This window comes from Oncorhynchus keta, chromosome 14 (assembly GCF_023373465.1).
Source record: "Oncorhynchus keta strain PuntledgeMale-10-30-2019 chromosome 14, Oket_V2, whole genome shotgun sequence".
In the NCBI taxonomy this organism is placed as follows: Eukaryota; Metazoa; Chordata; class Actinopteri; order Salmoniformes; family Salmonidae; genus Oncorhynchus; species Oncorhynchus keta.
This window is the reverse complement of record NC_068434.1, coordinates 50,428,724-50,450,563: the sequence shown is the minus strand read 5'-3', so window position 1 is coordinate 50,450,563 and position 21,840 is coordinate 50,428,724. Positions and strand designations below refer to the sequence as shown.

Below are 21,840 nucleotides of genomic sequence, written 5' to 3'. Positions count from 1 at the left end.
CAAGTTCCAGGAGGTTTTAGCCAAAAACCTGGTTGCCTCTGCCAGGGGGATGACACTTTGCCACAAGTGTATCTTCGAGGAAGACAATAACCCCAGGTACTAATCAATATCCACAAAGAAAATTGTTGAATGACCACAAAAATCAACATTTTGCTATGGCCATCTCAGTCCCTGGACTTGAACACCATAGAAAACCTGTGGTTTGAATAGAGGACAGCAGCCGTAAGAGCAAACAAAGGATATCAAGGATCTGGAAAGATCCTGTATGGAGGAATGGCAAGATCCCTCCCAATGTGTTCTCCAATCTCATAAAACATTTTAGAAAAAGTGGCAGTGTCGTTATCATCACAAGGGTAGGGTGTAAGAGCATTATAAACAGGGGTGCCAATATTTTTTTACCACTATTTCTTTATTATTACTTGTTAAACAAAATCTCTTTGTCTGAGCAATTGTATTAGTATAAAATAATGTAATTTATCCATTCCTTTGTTGAATACAATAATATAACTCACTATTTTTATTATGGATGGACTTTCCAAATTAAAGTGTTATCATTTCTTTTATAAAGTCTTTTTTGCTGATCTTTTCAAGGGTGCCGATTTAATTATGGAGCTGACTGTATATACACTGAACAAAAATATAAAACGCAACATGTAAAGTGTTGGTCCCATGTTTCATAAGCTGAAATAAAAATTCCTGAAATATTCCAAAGATAACATTTTTTATAAATACATTTTGTGCACAAATTTGTTTACATCCCTGTTAGTGAGCATTTCTTGTTTGCCAAGATAATCCATCCGACAGGTGTGGCATATCAAGAAGTTGATTAATTAGCATGATCATTACACAGGTGCACCTTGTGCTTGGGACAAAAAAAGGCCACTCTAAAATGTGCAGTTTTGTCACACAACACAATGCCCCAGATGTCTCAAGTTGAGGGAGAGTGTGATTGGCATCTGTCCAACAGATCCGTTGCCAGAGAATTCAATGTTAATTTCTCCAACATATACCAGCTCCAACCTTGTTTTAGAGTATTTGGCAATACATCCAACCAGCATCACAACCGCAGACCGTGCGTAACAACGCCAGCCTAGGACGTCCACATCCAGCTTCTTCACTTGTGGGATCATCTGAGACCAGCCACCCGGACAGCTGATGAAACCCGATCGACTTTTGCCCGATCGACTTTCTGCAGAAATGGTCAAACTGTCTCAGGGAAACTCATCTGCGTGCTCGTTGTCCTCACCAGGGTCTTCACCTGACTGCAGTTAGACTTCATAACCATCTTCAGTAGGCACAGATGTACCAGGCAGATGTACCAGGCAGATGGCATTGTGTGGGTGAGCGGTTTGATGATGTCAACGTTGTGAACAGAGGTGTCCTGTGGTGGCGGTGGGGTTATGGTATGGACAGGCATAAGCTATGGACAATTAACACAATTGCATTTTATTGATGGCAATTTGAATGTACAGTGATACCGTGACGATATCCTGAGGCTCATTGTCGTGCCATTCATCTGCCCCATCACCTCATGTTTGAGCATGATCATTTCCATGTCGCAAGGATCTATACACAATTTCTGGAAGCTGAAAATGACCCAGTTCTTCCATGGCCTTCATACTCAGACATGTCACCCATTGAGAATGTTTGGGATGCTCTGGATTGACATGTACGACCAATATCCAGCAACTTCGCACAATCATTAAAAAAGAGTGGGACAACATTCCACAGGTCACAATCAACATCTTGATCAACTCTATGCGAAGGAGATCTGTCACCCTGCATGAGGCAAATTACTGGTTTTCTGTTCCCCGCCCCTACCTTTTTTCAAGGTATCTGTGACCAACTGAAGCATCTCTGTATTCCCAGTCATATGAAATCCATAGATTAGGGCCTAATGAATTTATTTAAATTGACTTGATTTCCTAGTATGAACTGTAACTGTGTTTATTTTTGTTTTGTGTACTACGCTCTATGACTCAGTGCCTTGCCCTCTGTCTCCCCCTGAAGGTGACATTGCTCATCTACACAGACCTGATGCTGCTGACTAGGGAGGATGAGGCAGGCCACTGTAATGTGCTGCAGAGCCCCCTGTACCTCCACCAGCTCTGCCTGCGGGATGGTGAGCACACACACACGAGATACACATAGTGCACACACACTTACAAACACGCCTGTGTTGTGTTTTTGTTGGCTGATGGGACCTCTTTGTGCTGGAGGGATGGGGCCGGGTGGATTTGGGGACTGTGGAGGCCTCAGTGACTTTGGAACTGGAGCTCAGCTGATGCCCCATTGATGCCTTGTCTGCTTTGAACAATGGACTTGTCTCCAGCTCTGACGAGTACAGAGGCAGGCAGGGGGACGGGGGGACGGGGGGCTGTGTATCCTTGACCTTCCTGTTACACTCCATAGCAGCACTGGATCTATGTGGGAATGTACTACAGGGCTGAATTATCAAACTCGTCTATACTTGGAAATGTCAGAGGATGGAAGTGATATGAAGGATTAATTTTTGGATGAGGCGATCAATGGATAAACAATGTCTGTTTAAGGATGTGGGATTTGCTGTCCGTTTCTCTATGCTGTGTGAGATGTCTTTTTTCTCTCATCCCGTACAGTTCCTGCTGATGTTTTGAGGTTGTACATCATCCACTGGACAGAGGTAAACATGAATTAACTTTTGTAATTTGTTTTTAATTATTTGACTTATTATTTACAAATCCAACAATACAATGTGTGTCTGGTGTCCGGGGGGTTTTGAATAAGAAAGCAAGAAGACACATTTCCATACAAAATACAAATACTGTATTATGTTGCAGGTAAAACCCAAATGCAGACTGCATTGAAGTAACAATGTTCATTACAGGGGCAGGCAAATGACAGGCCAAGTCAGGCAGGGGTCGATAATCCAGAGTAGTGAGTAAAGGTACAGTACGGCAGGCAGGCAGGCTCAGGCAGAGTGGTCAGGCAGGCAGGGTCAGGACAGGCAAGGGTCAAACCAGGAGGAAGAGAAAAAGAGACTGGGGAAAAGCAGAAGCTGAGAAAAAAAACGCTGGTTGACTTGACAAACAAGACGAACTGGCAACAGACAAACAGGGAACACAGGAATAAATACACGGGATAATAGGGAAGATGGGCGACACCTGGAGGGGGGGTGGAGACAAGGACAGGTGAAGCAGAGCAGGGCGTGACAGTACCCTCCCCTCTAGGGACGCCACCTGGTTGAGCGGGTGTCGGCATTGGAATTAAGAGATGAGGTCTGGGTCCAGGATGTCCCTAGCGGAGACCCAGCACCTCTCCTCCGGGGCATAACCCTCCCAGTCAACCAGGTACTGCAGTCCGCTGCCCCGAGGTTGAACCTTCAGGATATGTATCACCCTGTACGCCGGTTTGGCCGTCGATGAGACAGGGGAGAGGGGTGGGCCTGGAAACAGGAGACAAAGGGCTGTGAGACATGGGTTTACACATGACAAGTAGGAAGTATACCAGAGGTACGGGGCAACAGAGGGCGAACAGCAGAGGGGCTAATGATTTTGGAGCAGGGGGGTGGTCTCGGCTTCAGGGAGTGTAGCCGCAGGGCTGTAGCGGTGTGCCAGCGCATCAGGCTGGTCGGTCGGTGTTGCGGAAGCGAAGTGACCCAGGCCTTACTGAATCTCTCCCGAAGGTCCTGGTACTCTGCGGGAATGGCAGAGGGGTCGGGGCAATTTTCAAGCCCCCAGGAAGACGTCCTGGGGCAGGCAGAGCTGATTTCAGGCAATAAGCGTGGCAGAATGGGCTCCAGCCCATGAGGGCACCAGTAGACCAGTCAATCGAGGGATTGTATTGCTGGAGCCAAGAGAATCCCAATTACCACAGGAACTTGCGGAGACTTAATTATCAGGAATTGGATCGTCTCGCTGTGGTTCCCCGAAAACTCGTAGGTTGATGGGGGTGGTATGGTGGGTGACCAGGCCTATAGAGTGCCAGTACAGCACTTTAACATTCATGGGAATGGAGAGGTGTTGACTAGGGATGCCCAGCTCAGACGCCAGAGTAACATCCATAAGATTCATATCAGCCCCCACGTCGATGAGTATCTGGAGAGACTTGGACTGGTTGCCCCACATTCAGGGTAGCATGGAGAGGGGGACGAGTAGGGGGAGAAGCAAAATTGTCCTTAAGACCCACCAGAGTACTCATTCCTACCAATGAGCTAGGTCTCTTGAAGGGACAGGTAGACACAAATTGACCAGCAGTACTGTAATACAGACAACTCTGGGTGTTAAGTCTGCGTACGCGTTCGGCTGGAGACAGCCTAGCTCTACTGAACGGCATCGGCTCGGGAAGAGGTAACTCGGCAGACTTTGGAGGCTCTTGGAGGAACTCTGGTAAGCTCAGATCCTCTCGGGGGCATAGACGCCGGGAACTTCCGGAGTTGATCAGATACAAGGTGGGATCCTTGAGTGAGCGATTGGGATCGCAATCAGACCTCTTCTCCCTCCTATGTTCCCGTAGCCGTCCATCGTTTCGGATGGTCAAAGCGATGAGTGAGTCGGTAGTTCCTGGCTGCAAGATCATCCTTTACCTCCTCCGATAATCCGCGCAGGAACGTGTCGAACAGCGCTTCCGAGTTCCAGGCACCCTCCGCTGCTAGCGTGCGGAAATCCAGCTCATAGTCTGCCACAGTGAGGGAGTCCTGCCGAAGCTGGAGTAACTTCCAGGCAGCCTCTCTTCCGGACACCGGAGTCTCAAACTTTTCTCCCCTCCACCATGAATACCTCCACACTGAGGCAGGCGGCTGATTGTTGCTCCCACACCGCCGTGGCCCAGGCGAATGCCCTCCCAGACATCAGCGTAATAATGTACGCTATCCTCGAGCGGTCCGAGTGGAACGAAGGCGGCTGCAGCTCGAAAACGAGGGGGTACTGGGAGAGAAAGCGGGGTTCCCGGGATACCAGGGTGATTGCGCTGCTACCAGACAGGTTACCGAGGGGCTGGGAGGTTACCGTCGTGGTACGCTGCCTAGTAGGCAAACCACAGAATTGCCCCCAAAATGCGTCCAATGCTAGGTTGTGACGTTCGGCCACGTCCTGGAGCCTTTCCTTCAGACTGCGTAGCAACTCCTTGTGCCTACCAATGGTGGCTTGGGATGCATGAGGAGTTGGGAGGAGATGGCGTTGCGGAGCTGGACCAAGTCTGCTGGGTCAGTCATGGCCAGTCACGTTTCAGGTAAGACCCAAATGCAGACTGTGTTGAAGTAACAATGTTTATTACGGCAACAGGGGCAGGTAAACAACAGGTCAGGCAGAGGTCGGGAATCCAGAGTAGGGGCAAAGGTACAGGACGGTAGGCAGGGGCAGGAAGAGTGGTCAGGCAGGCAAGGGTCAAAACCAGAAGAGAGAGACTGGGGAAAAGCAGGAGCTGAGACAAACCACTGGTTGCCTTGACAAACAAGACGAACTGACAAAAAAAACAGAGAACACAGGAATAAATACACTGGGGATGATGGGGAAGATGGGTGACACCTGGAGGGGGGTGGAGACAATCACAAGGACAGGTGAAACAGATCAGGGTGTGACATACTGAGCTATATTGTATGATAAAAAAAATGTAGGAAATGATATTATTTTATACTAATACAATTGCTTAGAGAAAGATTGTTTAACAAGTAAAAAATATACAAAAATTATTGGCATCCCTAAAGATTCTTAGAAATAAATTCAAACAAGATTGAATCTGCTTTTACATTCTACTTTTTAAATATCTCTTTGTATGTTTATTGGACAGAGAGACAGGAGAGAGTGCTGAATTGGGTCTAATCCTGAATGCTGATTGGTTTAAAGTGCATTCCAGCCGGTGTCTATTCCAGAAGTTACCACGGCTAAATCTATGACGTTAAAATGCCTATTTACTCGGTTCCATCTGACTGCCACGGTCTCATCAGCCCATTCAGGGAAGTTATAAAAAGACTGAATGGGTAGGTCTCTAGCAACCGAACCAATGGAACAAATGACCAGCTGGCTTGGGTAGCAACCCTAGATGTGTTTTCGGGACTATATTTTGTGGAAGGATTAAATAGTATGAATAAATTCCATCAAAATAACAAACTCACAAATAAAAAGACTAATGGTTGTTGACTTTCATAAATCAGGCAATGGGTACAACAGAAATCAAATATACCACTTACCACTATTAGGACAACAATTAAGAAGTTTAAAACCACTGGTGCTATGGTAATCTTGCCTGGTAAAGGATGCATGTGTACAGGGTTGGGTAGGTTACTTTCTAAATGCATCCATTACTGTTACTAGTTTACCTGTCCAAATTGCAATCAGTAACGTAACTTTTGGATTACCCAAATTCAGTAACGTTATCTGATTACCTTGTTACTTTCCGTTTATGAGGAATGCTTTTTCAATGCTGAATGTCAGAAGGGAAAACAAAGGTTTCAATGTATTTTTCACAAACATAATTTCTGAATTTAAAGGTCTACTGCCGCTTAAGAGCCGATCTCTCTGGTTTTAAATGGCCTAAATTGCATTGATATGAGCCAGAAACATTAATTATTGTGTAATTCAGCTCCTACTAGCTAAGTTTTGTTTTATAGCTAGCTGCTACATGTCATTATTTAATAGGCTATGCTGCTATGCTGCTATGATACTGTGATGTAACTAACGTGTAATGTGAGAGGAAGATTTACCTAGCTAACGTTGCACCTGAAGACAGGTTTGATGCATGTTGCCAGCTTGCTTTCAATGTTTCAACTCGAACTGGCTACTGTAAGATGCCTGCTAAATAATCAAGCAAACTAGCTAGCTAGCATTTGAGGGCTAACCCAAAAAAAGATGCCTAGTGGTTAGAGCGCTGGGCCAGTAACCGAAAATCTGTCGTTCTGCCCCTACACATAAAACTGAATTAGCTGACCATCTTGAGATGGGGAGAAGTCCTCAACTTGAAAACTTTGTTTTCTCCATAGCAAAGCTAGCTTAGTTTACCGCGCTCTACTCACTACTACACTGACTTTTTTGTTGTGATTGAATAGCAAAGAAACACCCACATCAAACCACACCCTCAGTTAAAGCCGCATGAGTATTGATGAAAAACAAAGCCAAATCAGGATGTGCAGTCGCCCTTTAAAAGTAATCCAAGAAGAAATCAATTTTTTGAAAAGTATCAGTAATCTGATATTTTAGCTTGTAAAAAAAAAATGTAATCAGATTATGTAGCTGTGAACAAAGTATATCTTGTCCCCACCCACAGTGAAAAGGATGGTTCGGGATGCAATGAAAAGTCCAAGAGCCACAGGAGAATTACAGAACTTACATTTACATTTAAGTCATTTAGCAGACGCTCTTATCCAGAGCGACTTACAAATTGGTGCATACACCTTATGACATCCAGTGGAACAGCCACTTGCATCTAAATCTTTTTTTTGGGGGAGAAGGGGGTGAGAAGGATTACTTACCCTATCCTAGGTATTCCTTGAAGAGGTGGGGTTTCAGGTGTCTCCGGAAGGTGGTGATCTTGGGATCACCAAGTTTCCAAATGTACAATTAGACGCCACCTCCATGAAAATAGGCTATTTGAAAGCAATACTATTTTTATTATTTATTTTATACAGTAATTTTTGCTTATCTTTATCAGTGGTCATTTTTGAGGTGACTGTATACATATAACTAAAATGTTTACACTGTCTATTAAGACTTGTTTTTGACACATTGAATGCTGCTTTCGATTCAGGACTAGCTCTTGTTTACAATAGACCACTTCAAAAAAGGCGGTCATTCCTCAAAAAAGGTTTCAAAATGTTTAGCTAAGGTTCTAGATTATTGTGTTGAAGACCGCGGGCATTCAACTCTCAGTAGTAAATGTGACCCCTATTTATCTGTGTTGTCTATTGTAGAGAAGTGAGTGCCTGTTCAGTCTGGAGGCGTACACGGTGGAGCAGAAGAGGCGGGTACATCTATGCCTGCGGGAGAACATTGACAAGCATCTGGAGCAGAGGGATACACTTGTATATGATCAGGTACACTGCCTACTAGGGTCAAATTGAAATGGACACCCTCCACTTCTTTTCAACTTTCCCAAAATTCCCAGTAGTTCCAGAAATTATGGTTGGCGAATTTCATTATACCTGCTTATGCCCTCCTGATTCCTGGAATCTTTCAACCAGGATTTCTGGAAAACTAGGACATTTTTGGAAAGTTAAGTACATTTTTCAACTTTTGCAATTTTCCTACTGTCTGCATATCTGACTCCTCAGTTTTGACTAGCAACATAGGATTGTGAATATGTTTGTTTCTTATCAAGTCCATTCAAAGTCACACTGTGCACTGTCAGATGAGGCTAGAATTATACAAAATATCCTTTTGAGAAAGGCAAGTTGAAGAATGGTTAACCTTGATCACATATGTAGTTATTTGGATCTGAGGGGATTTGTAGTTCAGGGATTCTGCACAATCCCACTGCAATGTAGTTATTTCAAAGGCACATTCGCTACATTCTAGATGGCCTCCAAAGCTAAAGTAATGAACCAATGATTTAATAGCTGAGAGTTGCCCCGCTGTGTGTTGACAGATGTTGGAACCAATGGCCGATGTCCATTGTGAGCTCGGTATCCTAAATCTGGGCCGTCAAGCCACCGAAGAGCCCTCCTCGCATGGCCCTTCCTCCGAACCCTACAGCATGAGCAGCCCGCCAGCCAATATCCCGAACCTCATCCCCCTGGTGGTGCGCAGCACAGAGGACCTCGGACAGAAGTTGCCCCTCACGCCCCCCCCGTGTACCATAGATAAAACCTGCAACAGTATGAGCCTTGAGAGAACGGGCATCTGGAAGGAAAGGGAGAAGGTGGAGGGAGACGAGGAGAGGCAGCAGGGTGAGGGAGAGAGCGCCACTGAGACGTCAGAGACAGCGTGTATGGGTGCCATACCTCTGTCCCCCTCTCCGTCGTCCTCGCTCACAGTCCCAGACGCGCGCTTCCTCGATCGCTCCTTCAACACAGAACCCATGGAAGAAGAAGAAGAAGAAGAAGAAGAGGAGGATGAGGAGGACTGTGACAAAGACGGCCTGGAACGTCGGAGCATCGGGGAATGCTCTCCCTTTAGGAAGCGGGGTGAGGGCGTGAGCGGTGGTGACGAGCCTAGGGTCCTCCACAGACGCACGCTTAGCGAGGGCAGTCTGCTGCAGGAGCTGCGCTCGTCACGTTTCATCTCCGACAGCACCATCCACCGCCTGGACAGAGGCCACGCTCCCCCACCGGGCGGCTGGATGCGGCCCTCCCCCAAGACCCTGAAGAAGGAGTTGACAAGGAACGGAGGCTCGGTGCACCAGCTCTACATGCTCCTCTCAGGGAGGAAGGTAAGTCTCTGCAATTACCACTGCAAGTAAGATGGCGGTGCTGTTCACCTCAAGATAAAAACTTTAGACTAAATATTAGCACTTCACATACTGGTGGGCAATAACCTTCAAAATCTGGATAACAAAACAAATCATGTATCGTCAAATATTACGAAAACAAGCAACTTGACAGAGAGTAATGGACACAGCCGATTTAAGCTTTTCACCACCGGGAATGGTAAGGGTGAAAACAGATCTGTTAAAATCGATAAATGACAAACTGGGCATACTTGAATTAGTCAGTACAGATATAAAGGAGTTGAATGAAAGCCTCAACATGAGTGATGAAAAGCTGCGACGATGGAGAAAGCAACAAACAAGCTTAAACGTCCGTTTAAAATTGAAACGGACGTTAATTAACTTGAAAAGGAGAACATCTTTCTGAGATTAGCCTTGACATTCAGACTAGCTCAAATTTGCTTTCTTTAAAGATAAAATCATGGTTAAAAGCCTGGGTAAAATACTTACTGGCACAAAAATAGGCATGGTCCCGAAGTAAATTGCAGAACAGTGCAAAGTTATGTACCCAATCTTCAAGGAGAATAGATTAAAAGGGAAATGTGTAGCTCTTGTGGTCGATAAACTGTATATTGATAATGAAATGTTCCGAGACACAAATACTACTCTATGGCTATTCTAAATATGACAAAGTTCCTATAGAGGAGTTGAATAATGGAACACCCAATAATAGCCATGGTAGGGATTGTGAGAAAAATCTATATACATTGCCTTTGGAAAGTATTCAGACCCCTTGACTTTTTCCAAATGTTGTTACGTTACAGCCTTATTCTATAATGGATTAAATAAATACAAATCCTCAGCAATCTACACACAATAATACCCCATAATAAGTGCTTTGAACAAGATCCTTTCTGACTAACATTGAAAAGCAAGATTTGTTCTTCAGTTTCTTGGTGAAGATATCAATGTGCTGTTTAAAATTCAGCTTTTCATCTGACCAAATCCCAAGATACTTAAAGGAGGTGACCCTATGAATTTGCTCAATCAATCAATCTGCAAGTGACTATCTGTTAACTTTCAGGGAAGAGGATACCATAAACTTCAAGCACAAGTTTCAATTGGAAAAGCTGCCTTTGAATAACATCAAAAGCCAACTAACTGTAAGTCCTGAAAAGCCTTCTCAATATTAGCACTAGAACAAATAGTTATCAGCATACAGATGGAGAGTCAACATTCTTCCCTATACAATTTATATACGGCATAAAAAGGATCGGACCTAAAATTGAGCCCTGGGGAACTCTGTTTGTAAGCCTTCGAAACTCAGATTTTAATACCCTCCTGAGCTACACACTGTCATCTGTCAGAAAGGTAATTTTGGAACCAATCCAATGCATCAACACTTAAACCAACTTTTTTTAGTCTATAAAACAGCAGGGCATGGCCAACAGTGTCGAAGGCCTTCGATAAGTCAATATAAGTGAAACACAGTGATTTTTCTTGTCCTTTATTCTTTTCCAAAACTTTTTCCAGTGCAGACAGTTTAGATTATTATTTTTTTTTCAACTTTATTTAACTTCTTGCGTCGAGCCATCCCGGATCCGGGATCGTGAATACAGCCTCAAGCTCATTACCATAACGCAACGTTAACTATTCATGAAAATCGCAAATGAAATTAAATAAATATGCTAGCTCTCAAGCTTAGCCTTTTGTTAACAACACTGTCATCTCAGATTTTCAAAAATATGCTTCTCAACCATAGCAAAACAAGCATTTGTGTAACAGCATTTAGCGTTAGCATAGCATTTAGCGTTAGCATTCAGCAGGCAACATTTTCACAAAAAACAGAAAACCATTCAAATAAAATAATTTACCTTTAAAGAACTTCGGATGTTTTCAATGAGGAGACTCAGTTAGATAGCAAATGTTCCGTTTTTCCTGAAAGATTATTTGTGCAGGAGAAATCGGTCCGTTTTCTGCGTCATGTTTGGCTACCAAAAAAAAACGAAAATTCATTCATCCAAACGCCAAACTTTCTTCCACATTAACTCCATAATATCGACTGAAACATGGTAAACGTAGTTTAGAATCAATCCTCAAGGTGTTTTTCACATATCTCTTCATGATATATCATTTCTGGAAGTCTCCTCTCTGTCTCAATCACATGGATGAATGCGAGCAGCTTGGAGATTACGCAACAATTTCAACAAAGGACACCGAGCGGACCCCTGGTAAATGTAGTCTCTTATGGCCAATCCTCCAATGATATGCCTACAAATACTTCACAATGCTGCAGACAACTTGGAGAAACGATAGAAAGGACAGGCTAATTTGTGGCGCTTTCACAGCCATATAAGGAGACAATGAAAAACAGAGCGTCAAAAATCCTGCTCATTTCCTGTTTGAAGTTTCATCTTGGTTTCGCCTGTAGCATCAGTTCTGGGGCACTCACAGATAATATCTTTGCAATTTTGGAAACGGTAGAGTGTTTTCTTTCCAAAGCTGCCAATTATATGCATAGTCGAGCATCCTTTCGTGACAAAATATTGCGCTTAAAACGGGCACGTTTTTTTATCCAATAATGACATAGCGCCCCCATAGGTTGAAGAGGTTAACCAGGTAGGCTAGTTGAGAACAAGTACACAGAGTTACACATGGAGTAAACAATTAACAAGTCAATAACAGTAGAACACTGGAGTGATAAATGATCAGATGGTAATGTACAGGTAGAGATATTGGTGTGCAAAAGAGCAGAAAATTAAATAAATAAAAACAGTATGGGGATGAGGTAGGTAAAAATGGGTGGGCTATATACCGATAGACTATGTACAGCTGCAGTGATCGGTTAGCTGCTCAGATAGCAGATGTTTGAAGTTGGTGAGGGAGATAAAAGTCCCCAACTTCAGCGATTTTTGCAATTCGTTCCAGTCACAGGCAGCAGAGAACTGGAACGAAAGGCGGCCAAATGAGGTGTTGGCTTTAGGGATGATCAGTGAGATACACCTGCTGGAGCGCGTGCTACGGGTGGGTGTTGTCATCGTGACCAGTGAACTGAGATAAGGCGGAGCTTTACCTAGCATGGACTTGTAGATGACCTGGAGCCAGTGGGTCTGGCGACGAATATGTAGCGAGGGCCAGCCGACTAGAGCATACAGGTCGCAGTGGTGGGTGATATAAGGTGCTTTAGTGACAAAACGGATGGCACTGTGATAAACTGCATCCAGTTTGCTGAGTAGAGTGTTGGAAGCAATTTTGTAGATGACATCACCGAAGTCGAGGATCGGTAGGATAGTCAGTTTTACTAGGGTAAGTTTGGCGGCTTGAGTGAAGGAGGCTTTGTTGCGGAATAGAAAGCCGACTCTAGATTTGATTTTCGATTGGAGATGTTTGATATGAGTCTGGAAGGAGAGTTTACAGTCTAACCAGACACCTAGATACTTATAGATGTCCACATATTCAAGGTCTGAACCATCCAGGGTGGTGATGCTAGTCAGGCGTGCGGGTGCAGGCAGCGAACGGTTGAAAAGCATGCATTTGGTTTTACTAGCGTTTAAGAGCAGTTTGAGGCCACGGAAGGAGTGTTGTATGGCATTGAAGCTCGTTTGGAGGTAAGATAGCACAGTGTGCAAGGACGGGCCGGAAGTATATAGAATGGTGTCGTCTGCGTAGAGGTGGATCAGGGAATCGCCTGCAGCAAGAGCAACATCATTGATATATACAGAGAAAAGAGTCGGCCCGAGAATTGAACCCTGTGGCACCCCCATAGAGACTGCCAGAGGACCGGACAGCATGCCCTCCGATTTGACACACTGAACTCTGTCTGCAAAGTAGTTGGTGAACCAGGCAAGGCAGTCATCAGAAAAACCGAGGCTACTGAGTCTGCCGATAAGAATATGGTGGTTGACAGTCAAAAGCTTTGGCAAGGTCGATGAAGACGGCTGCACAGTACTGTCTTTTATCGATGGCGGTTATGATATCGTTTAGTACCTTGAGCGTGGCTGAGGTGCACCCGTGACCGGCTCTGAAACCAGATTGCACAGCGGAGAAGGTACGGTGGGATTCGAGATGGTCAGTGACCTGTTTGTTGTCTTGGCTTTCGAAGACCTTAAATAGGCAGGTCAGGATGGATATAGGTCTGTAAACAGTTTGGGTCCATGGTGTCTCCCCCTTTGAAGAGGGGGATGACTGTGGCAGCTTTCCAATCCTTGGGGATCTCAGACGATATGAAAGAGAGGTTGAACAGGCTGGTAATAGGGGTTGCGACAATGACGGCGGATAGTTTCAGAAATAGAGGGTCCAGATTGTCAAGCCCAGCTGATCTCAGCCATGCTCAAGGTCCTAAACGACATCATAACCGCCATTGATAAGAGACATTACTGTGCAGCAGTATTCATCGACCTGGCCAAGGCTTTCGACTCTGTCAATCACCACACTTAAATGGCAGACTCGACAGCCTTGGTTTCTCAAATGATTGCCTCCCGTGGTATAGGAACTACTTCTCAGATAGAGTTCAGTGTGTCAAATGGGGGCGGCAGGGTAGCCTAGTGGTTAGCTGACAAGGTACAAATCTGTCGTTCTGCCCCTGAACAGGCAGTTAAACCACTGTTCCTAGGCCGTCATTGAAAATAAGAATTTGTTCTTAACTGACTTGCCTAGTTAAATAAAGGTAAAATAAAAATAAAAATAATCGGAAGGCCTGTTGTCCGGACCTCTGGCAGTCTCTACGGGGGTGCCACAGGGTTCAATTCTCGGGCTGACTCTCTTCTCTGTATAATACATCAATGATGTCACGCTTGCTGCTGGTGATTCTCTCATCCACCTCTACACAGACGACACCATTGTCACACCATCTGACCTCCTTTGTCTTGTCTTTGTTTTAGTATGGTCAGGGCGTGAGTTGGGGTGGGCAGTCTATGTTCTTTTTCTATAATTTGGGATATCTGTGTTTGGCCTGGTATGGTTCTCAATCAGAGGCAGCTGTCAATCGTTGTCCCTGATTGAGAACCATACTTTCGGTAGCCTGGTTTCACCTTTGCGTTGTGGGTGATTATACTTTCTGTTTAGTGTGTTTTGCACCTGACGGAGCTGTTTCGTGTCATTCTCATTGTTATTTTTGTTTTAGTGTTCTGAGTTTATTAAAGATCATCATGAACATGTACCACGCTGCGCATTGGTCCTCCGATCCTTCCTACTAAGACGAGCGTGACAACCATTCTGTATACTTCTGGCCCCTTTTTGGACACTGTGTTAACTAACCTCCAGACGAGCTTCAAGGTGTCTGGTTAGACTGTAAACTCTCCTTTCAGACTCACATTAAGCATCTCCAATCCAAAATTAAATCTAGAATCGGTTTCCTATATCACAACAAAGCATCCTTCACTCATGCTGCCAAACATACCCTTGTAAAACTGACCATCCTACCGATCCTCGACTTTGGCGATGTCACCTATAAAATAGCCTCCAATACTCTACCCAACAAATTGGATGCAGTCTATCACAGTGCCATTCGTTTTGTCAGCAAAGCCCCATACACTACCCACCACTGCGACCTGTACGCTCTCGTTGGTTGGCCCTCGCTTCATACTTGTCGCCAAACCCACTGGCTACAGGTTATCTACAAGTCTCTGCTAGGTAAAGCCCCGCCTTATCTCAGCTCACTGGTCACCATAGCAGCACCCACTCATAGCACGCGCTCCAGCAGGTATATCTCACTGGTCACCCACAAAGCCAATTCCTCATTTGGTCACCTTTCCTTCCAGTTCTCTGCTGCCAATGACTGGAACGAACTGCAAAAATCACTGAAGCTGGAGACTCATATCTCCCTCACTAGCTTTAAGCACCAGCTGTCAGAGCAGCTCACAGATCACTGCACCTGCACATAGCCCATCTGTAAACAGCCCATCTATCTACCTACCTCATCCCCATATTGTGTTTATTTATTTATCTTGCTACTTTGCACCCCAGTATCTCTACTTGCACATTTAATGGACAAAAAATGGCTTTTCTTTCAAAAACAAGGAAATGTCTAAGTGACCCCAAACTTTTGAACAGTTCACAGAACTTTTGTGAAACAGCACAGTTAAAAATATATGGCAAATAGAAATGAAACTGGATGGACACCAAAAATAGATGGGAGATGTTGAGGATAGAGGACTAAAAACAAACAAAATACAGCCACGGTAAAATAGATTGTGTCTGTAAAATATATATAGTATATTTTATATATATATTTTCATATTTTTTTATATTTATATATATATTATTATATATATATATATATATATATATTAGAGGCCTAAGTGTTGCTGTTCATTAGTTTACTTGAATTAGGGGAAGTGTGGTATGGTTAGTGGAAAATTATGAAGGAAAACATATTTTTTAAAGATGTAGATATGTGTTGAGATAATGCCAAGGGTGTGCAAAGTTGTCATCAAGGCAAAGGGTGGCTGGCTACATTGAAGAATCTAAAATATGAAATATATTTTGATTTAACACTTTTGTATACTACATGATTCCATGTGTTATTTCATAGTTTTGTCTTCACTATTATTCTACAATGTAGAAAATAGTACAAATAAAGAAGAAACTCTGGAATGAGGTGTGTCCAAACTTTTGACTGGTACTGTACTTGCTCTCTTCCTTATTTTTCTCTGCCTTTCATGTTCTAACTCTCTCTCTCTCTTTGTTTCTTTCTTTCCTCCAAGGTATGCAGTGAATCTGACTGTAACTGTGAGTTTAAACATGGCTGCACGAAAAAGAAGAAATCCATGAACCTGTAAGTCCTGAAAAAATGTGGACATTGGAAAAAAATCTCTAGCGGTCTTGACAGCATAATAGAAGAACTACAATGAATGATATCCGTATGAGTTTTGTCCCTAGGACATCTCAAATATACCCAGATTCGGCACTATGACACATGATTGTCAAACAATTTTACCAGTAGGACATTTGAGTCACTACAGAGAATCAAATCAAATCCAATTTTATTTGTCACATACACATGGTCAGCAGATGTTAATGCGAGTGTAGCGAAATGCTTGTGCTTCTAGTTCCGACAATGCAGTAATAACCAACAAGTAATCTAACTAACAATTCCAAAACTACTGTCTTATACACCGTGTAAGGGGATAAAGAATATGTACATAAAGATATATGAATGAGTGATGGTACAGAGCAGCATAGGCAAGATACAGTAGATGGTATCGAGTACAGTATATACATATGAGATGAGTATGTAAACAAAGTGGCATAGTTAAAGTGGCTAGTGATACATGTATTACGTAAGGATGCAGTAGATGATATAGAGTACAGTATATACGTATGCATATGAGATGAATAATGTAGGGTATGTAACATTATATTGGGTAGCATTGTTTAAAGTGGCTAGTGATATATTTTACATCATTTCCCATCTATTCCCATTATTAAAGTGGCTGGAGTTGAGTCAGTGTGTTGGCAGCAGCCACTCAATGTTAGTGGTGGCTGTTTAACAGTCTGATGGCCTTGAGATAGAAGCTGTTTTTCAGTCTCTCGGTCCCAGCTTTGATGCACCTGTACTGACCTCGCCTTCTGGATGATAGCGGGGTGAACAGGCAGTGGCTCGGGTGGTTGTTGTCCTTGATGATCTTTATGGCCTTCCTGTAACATCGGGTGGTGTAGGTGTCCTGGAGGGCAGGTAGTTTGCCCCCGGTGATGCGTTGTGCAGACCTCACTACCCTCTGGAGAGCCTTACGGTTGTGGGCGGAGCAGTTGCCGTACCAGGCGGTGATACAGCCCGCCAGGATGCTCTCGATTGTGCATCTGTAGAAGTTTGTGAGTGCTTTTGGTGACAAGCCAAATTTCTTCAGCCTCCTGAGGTTGAAGAGGCGCTGCTGCGCCTTCTTCACGATGCTGTCTGTGTGAGTGGACCAATTCAGTTTGTCTGTGATGTGTATGCCGAGGAACTTAAAACTTACTACCCTCTCCACTACTGTTCCATCGATGTGGATAGGGGGGTGTTCCCTCTGCTGTTTCCTGAAGTCCATAATCATCTCCTTAGTTTTGTTGACGTTGAGTGTGAGGTTATTTTCCTGACACCACACTCCGAGGGCCCTCACCTCCTTCCTCCCTGTAGGCCGTCTCGTCGTTGTTGGTAATCAAGCCTACCACTGTTGTGTCGTCCGCAAACTTGATGATTGAGTTGGAGGCGTGCGTGGCCACGCAGTCGTGGGTGAACAGGGAGTACAGGAGAGGGCTCAGAACGCACCCTTGTGGGGCCCCAGTGTTGAGGATCAGCGGGGTGGAGATGTTGTTGCCTACCCTCACCACCTGGGGGCGGCCCGTCAGGAAGTCCAGTACCCAGTTGCACAGGGCAGGGTCGAGACCCAGGGTCTCGAGCTTGATGACGAGCTTGGAGGGTACTATATGGTGTTGAATGCCGAGCTGTAGTCGATGAACAGCATTCTCACATAGGTATTCCTCTTGTCCAGATGCGTTAGGGCAGTGTGCAGTGTGGTTGAGATTGCATCGTCTGTGGACCTATTTGGGCGGTAAGCAAATTGGAGTGGGTCTAGGGTGTCAGGTAGGGTGGAGGTGATATGGTCCTTGACTAGTCTCTCAAAGCACTTCATGATGACGGAAGTGAGTGCTACGGGGCGGTAGTCGTTTAGCTCAGTTACCTTAGCTTTCTTGGGAACAGGAACAATGGTGGCCCTCTTGAAGCATGTGGGAACAGCAGACCTGTATAGGGATTGATTGAATATGTCCGTAAACACACCGGCCAGCTGGTCTGCGCATGCTCTGAGGGCGCGGCTGGGGATGCCGTCTGGGCCTGCAGCCTTGCGAGGGTTAACATGTTTAAATGTCTTTACTCACCTCGGCTGCAGTGAAGGAGAGTCCGCATGTTTTCGTTGCAGGCAGTGTCAGTGGCACTGTATTGTCCTCAAAGCGGGCAAAAAAGTTATTTAGTCTGCCTGGGTGCAAGACACCCTGGTCCGTGACTGGGCTGGTTTTCTTCTTGTAGTCCGTGATTGACTGTAGACCCTGCCACATACCTCTTGTGTCTGAGCCGTTGAATTGAGATTCTACTTTGTCTATATACTGACGCTTAGCTTGTTTGATAGCCTTGCGGAGGGAATAGCTGCACTGTTTGTATTCGGTCATGTTACCAGTCACCTTGCCCTGATTAAAAGCAGTGGTTCACGCTTTCAGTTTCACGCGAATGCTGCCATCAATCCACGGTTTCTGGTTAGGGAATGTTTTAATCGTTGCTATGGGAACGACATCTTCAACGCACGTTCTAATGAACTCGCACACCGAATCAGCATATTCGTCAATGTTGTTATCTGACGCAATACGAAACATATCCCAGTCCACGTGATGGAAGCAGTCTTGGAGTGTGGAGTCAGCTTGGTCGGACCAGCGTTGGACAGACCTCAGCGTGGGAGCTTCTTGTTTTAGTTTCTGTCTGTAGGCAGGGATCAACAAAATGGAGTCGTGGTCAGCTTTTCCGAAAGGAGGGCAGGGCCTTATATGCATTGCGGAAGTTAGAGTAACAATGATCCAAGGTTTTTTCACCCCTGGTTGCGCAATCGATATGCTGATAAAATTTAGGGAGTCTTGTTTTCAGATTAGCCTTGTTAAAATCCACAGCTACAATGAATGCAGCCTGGATTCCATGTTGGATTCCAGTTTGCAAAGAGTCAAATAAAGTTCGTTCAGAACTTTTTTCAGAACTGTCTGCTTGCGGGGGAATATATACGGCTGTGATTATAATCGAAGAGAATTCTCTTGGTAGATAATGCGGTCGACATTTGATTGTGAGGAATTCTAAATCAGGTGAACAGAAGGATTTGTGTTCCTGTATGTTTCTTTCATCACACCATGTCTCGTTAGCCATAAGGCATACGCCCCCGCCCCTCTTCTTACCAGAAAGATGTTTGTTTCTGTCGGCGCGATGCGTGGAGAAACCCGCTGGCTGCACCGCCTCCGATAGCGTCTCTCCAGTGAGCCATGTTTCCGTGAAGCAAAGAACGTTACAGTCTCTGATGTCCCTCTGGAATGCTACCCTTGCTCGGATTTCATCAACCTTGTTGTCAAGAGACTGGACATTGGCGAGAAGAATGCTAGGGAGTGGTGCACGATGTGCCCGTCTCCGGAGTCTGACCAGAAGACCGCCTCGTTTCCCTCTTTTACAGAGTCGTTTTTTTGGGTCGCCGCATGGGATCCATTCCGTTGTCCTGGTTGAAAGGCAGAACACAGGATCCGCGTCGCGAAAATCATATTCTTGGTCATACTGATGGTGAGTTGACGCTGATCTTATATTCAGTAGTTCTTCTCAACTGTATGTAATGAAACCTAAGATTACCTGGGGTACTAATGTAAGAAATAACACGTAAAAAAAAAAAAAAAAAAAACTGCATAGTTTCCTAGGAACGCGAAGCGAGGCGGCCATCTCTGTCGGCGCCGGAAGTAGCTACCTCATGTTATCTCTTAGCTGCTGCCGTAGCTAAAGCCCTAAAGCCAATGTGGCCGACTGTGTTACTTTTATATATGTCACTGGTTGCATCCCAAATGGAACCCTATTCCCTTATTTTGACCAGGATCCATCAGGACAAAAATATGTTTATATGTTTAAACAGCATATTTTTTATTGGTTTTTCATTCAAATTATAAGAACATTTCATAAAATTCCACGTGAATTCACAGCAATGGTTTGGGTGTCACGGTGCGTACCTTTCAGATGGTTACACATTGCACCAGTACTACCATTACTGTACCTCAATTCCCCCTCACCAAGTTTGCCTTTCATTCTCAGAGTATTGCCATACAGGACTTTGCTGCTCTTGCTTGCCATTTTCTGCAATTTTCCAACTGTTAATGACGATGACGTAGTGGTGGAGAGTGACTCCCGGCGCCGACTCCCGTTTTTTGTGTCAAGATAGCCGGAATTGACTCCTAAGATTCAGTATTTCTGGAACAGAAGAGACTGAATAGTTGCCATACTTCCAAGAACACAAACACTCGCAACTTTCATAGCGAGTTAGCGAGGGATGGAGAGAGATGGGAGGGTCGGCCACCAGGCAGACAGAGTAAGAACCGGCCTATCTATCTGCATCTTGCAATGGAATGCTGTGTCTTGGCTTGCAATGTCTCACAACTTCAGTAAAGCAGGGCCTATGATCAATGAATAAAGTTGTCCACAGAGAGGGAGGAGGGAGGCAGTGGAGGAATAAGGAGGGAGGATAAAGTGGAGAAGATTTTCACATGGTTGGAGGCAGAAGCTTAAAATGTAGAGTGATAGAAAGTGGCCTTGTCAGCGGACACAGAGGGTACAGATGTGGGATCTTAACTTGATCACTTTTGTCGCAGAGAATCTTCCTGCTGCGTCAGGAAATTCAAATGAGCCTTGTGAATCTCTGAAAATGAGCAGTTCTCCTCTCCATGCAGGGGAAGTCGAGTCATTGGGATCAGGGCTTTCTGTCAAGTAATATTCTCTCTTCAGTGTGCACATATAGTCCTACCATGTACTATACCAGACACTTTTGGATAAGATAAATAGGAAACAAATAAAATAATATCTATCGGCCACATAAACATTAGTTTACATTCATACAAAGTGTTGGATAAATTGCCACAGTAGATTTGGCATGGTAAACAAGGAAATATTTTTTTCTATTGTACGGCCCTTAGTCTGATCAAAAAGGGCTAAATTGTTCCAATGGCAACACCTAGGTAACACTGACATCATTTTTTAGAGAGCGATAATGAGGTAACCAATAATGGTTGCAATTGTGATCAACTGTGGGGTTGAATTTAGCGCGTATTGATGGTTTAACGAGACATCAGCTGGCAATAATTTAATCTAGTGCAATTGATGGTTGAAATAAACCCTATGTTATTTGATTATATTCCAATAGGCTTCCCGATAGCCTAGCCATGCGATAATTTGATTTGGGCCATCAGTTGATTGACAGATGTAGGCCTACTGTAGAATGATAAACTTTACTCCAGTGTGGATGCTCACCCAAGTTTTGTAGTTATGTGACAGTGACTGCATGGAATTCAAATGAGGAGATAGGCAGGTGATAGAGGGAATAAAGAGAAAATCTTCACTAAGGAAAAAATGAGTAGCCCTGTGCCACCACTGTGATGACCAGATGCTCTCAGATTATTAGAGCACACATAGTCAGATGACGAGATAGCAGCTGGTGTAGCAGTGTCTTCTGGGGTAATCCATGTCATGGCCAAAAGATGTATGGACAGAGCGAAGATTGAACACACACTCGCATCATTAGCAAAGAGAAAGAGCAGGCAAGCCAGTGCGAAGCTGTATTGCATTAGTGGAAACCAAGACTGTTCTCAGGGCAGGTCTGACTAGCAAAAGTTACTTTTCGTAGCAGGTTAGGAGAATTTAAGCAGCAGTTTTAATGTGGCATGTATGGAGAATTAGGAAAGGGTTAGCTAAAATTGTCCCAGGCCTGCCCCGAAAACTGTCTTGGTTTCCACTAATACTATGCTGCCAGC

General features: G+C 44.4%; 1 protein-coding gene across 5 annotated transcripts in view; it reads left to right on the top strand.

Moving 5' to 3' along the window:
- The window catches only part of LOC118394113 (regulator of G-protein signaling 3-like), a 93,112-nt gene that overhangs the window by 49,140 nt on the left and 22,132 nt on the right, over window positions 1-21,840 (top strand). For all 5 annotated transcript variants that reach the window (XM_052462634.1, XM_052462635.1, XM_052462636.1 and 2 more), the window contains 5 exons: window positions 2,011-2,122; window positions 2,619-2,662; window positions 7,883-8,005; window positions 8,557-9,339; window positions 16,041-16,111. In XM_052462634.1, the coding sequence (XP_052318594.1) occupies window positions 2,011-2,122; window positions 2,619-2,662; window positions 7,883-8,005; window positions 8,557-9,339; window positions 16,041-16,111 (1,133 nt within the window). The remainder of the gene's footprint in view (window positions 1-2,010; window positions 2,123-2,618; window positions 2,663-7,882; window positions 8,006-8,556; window positions 9,340-16,040; window positions 16,112-21,840) is intronic.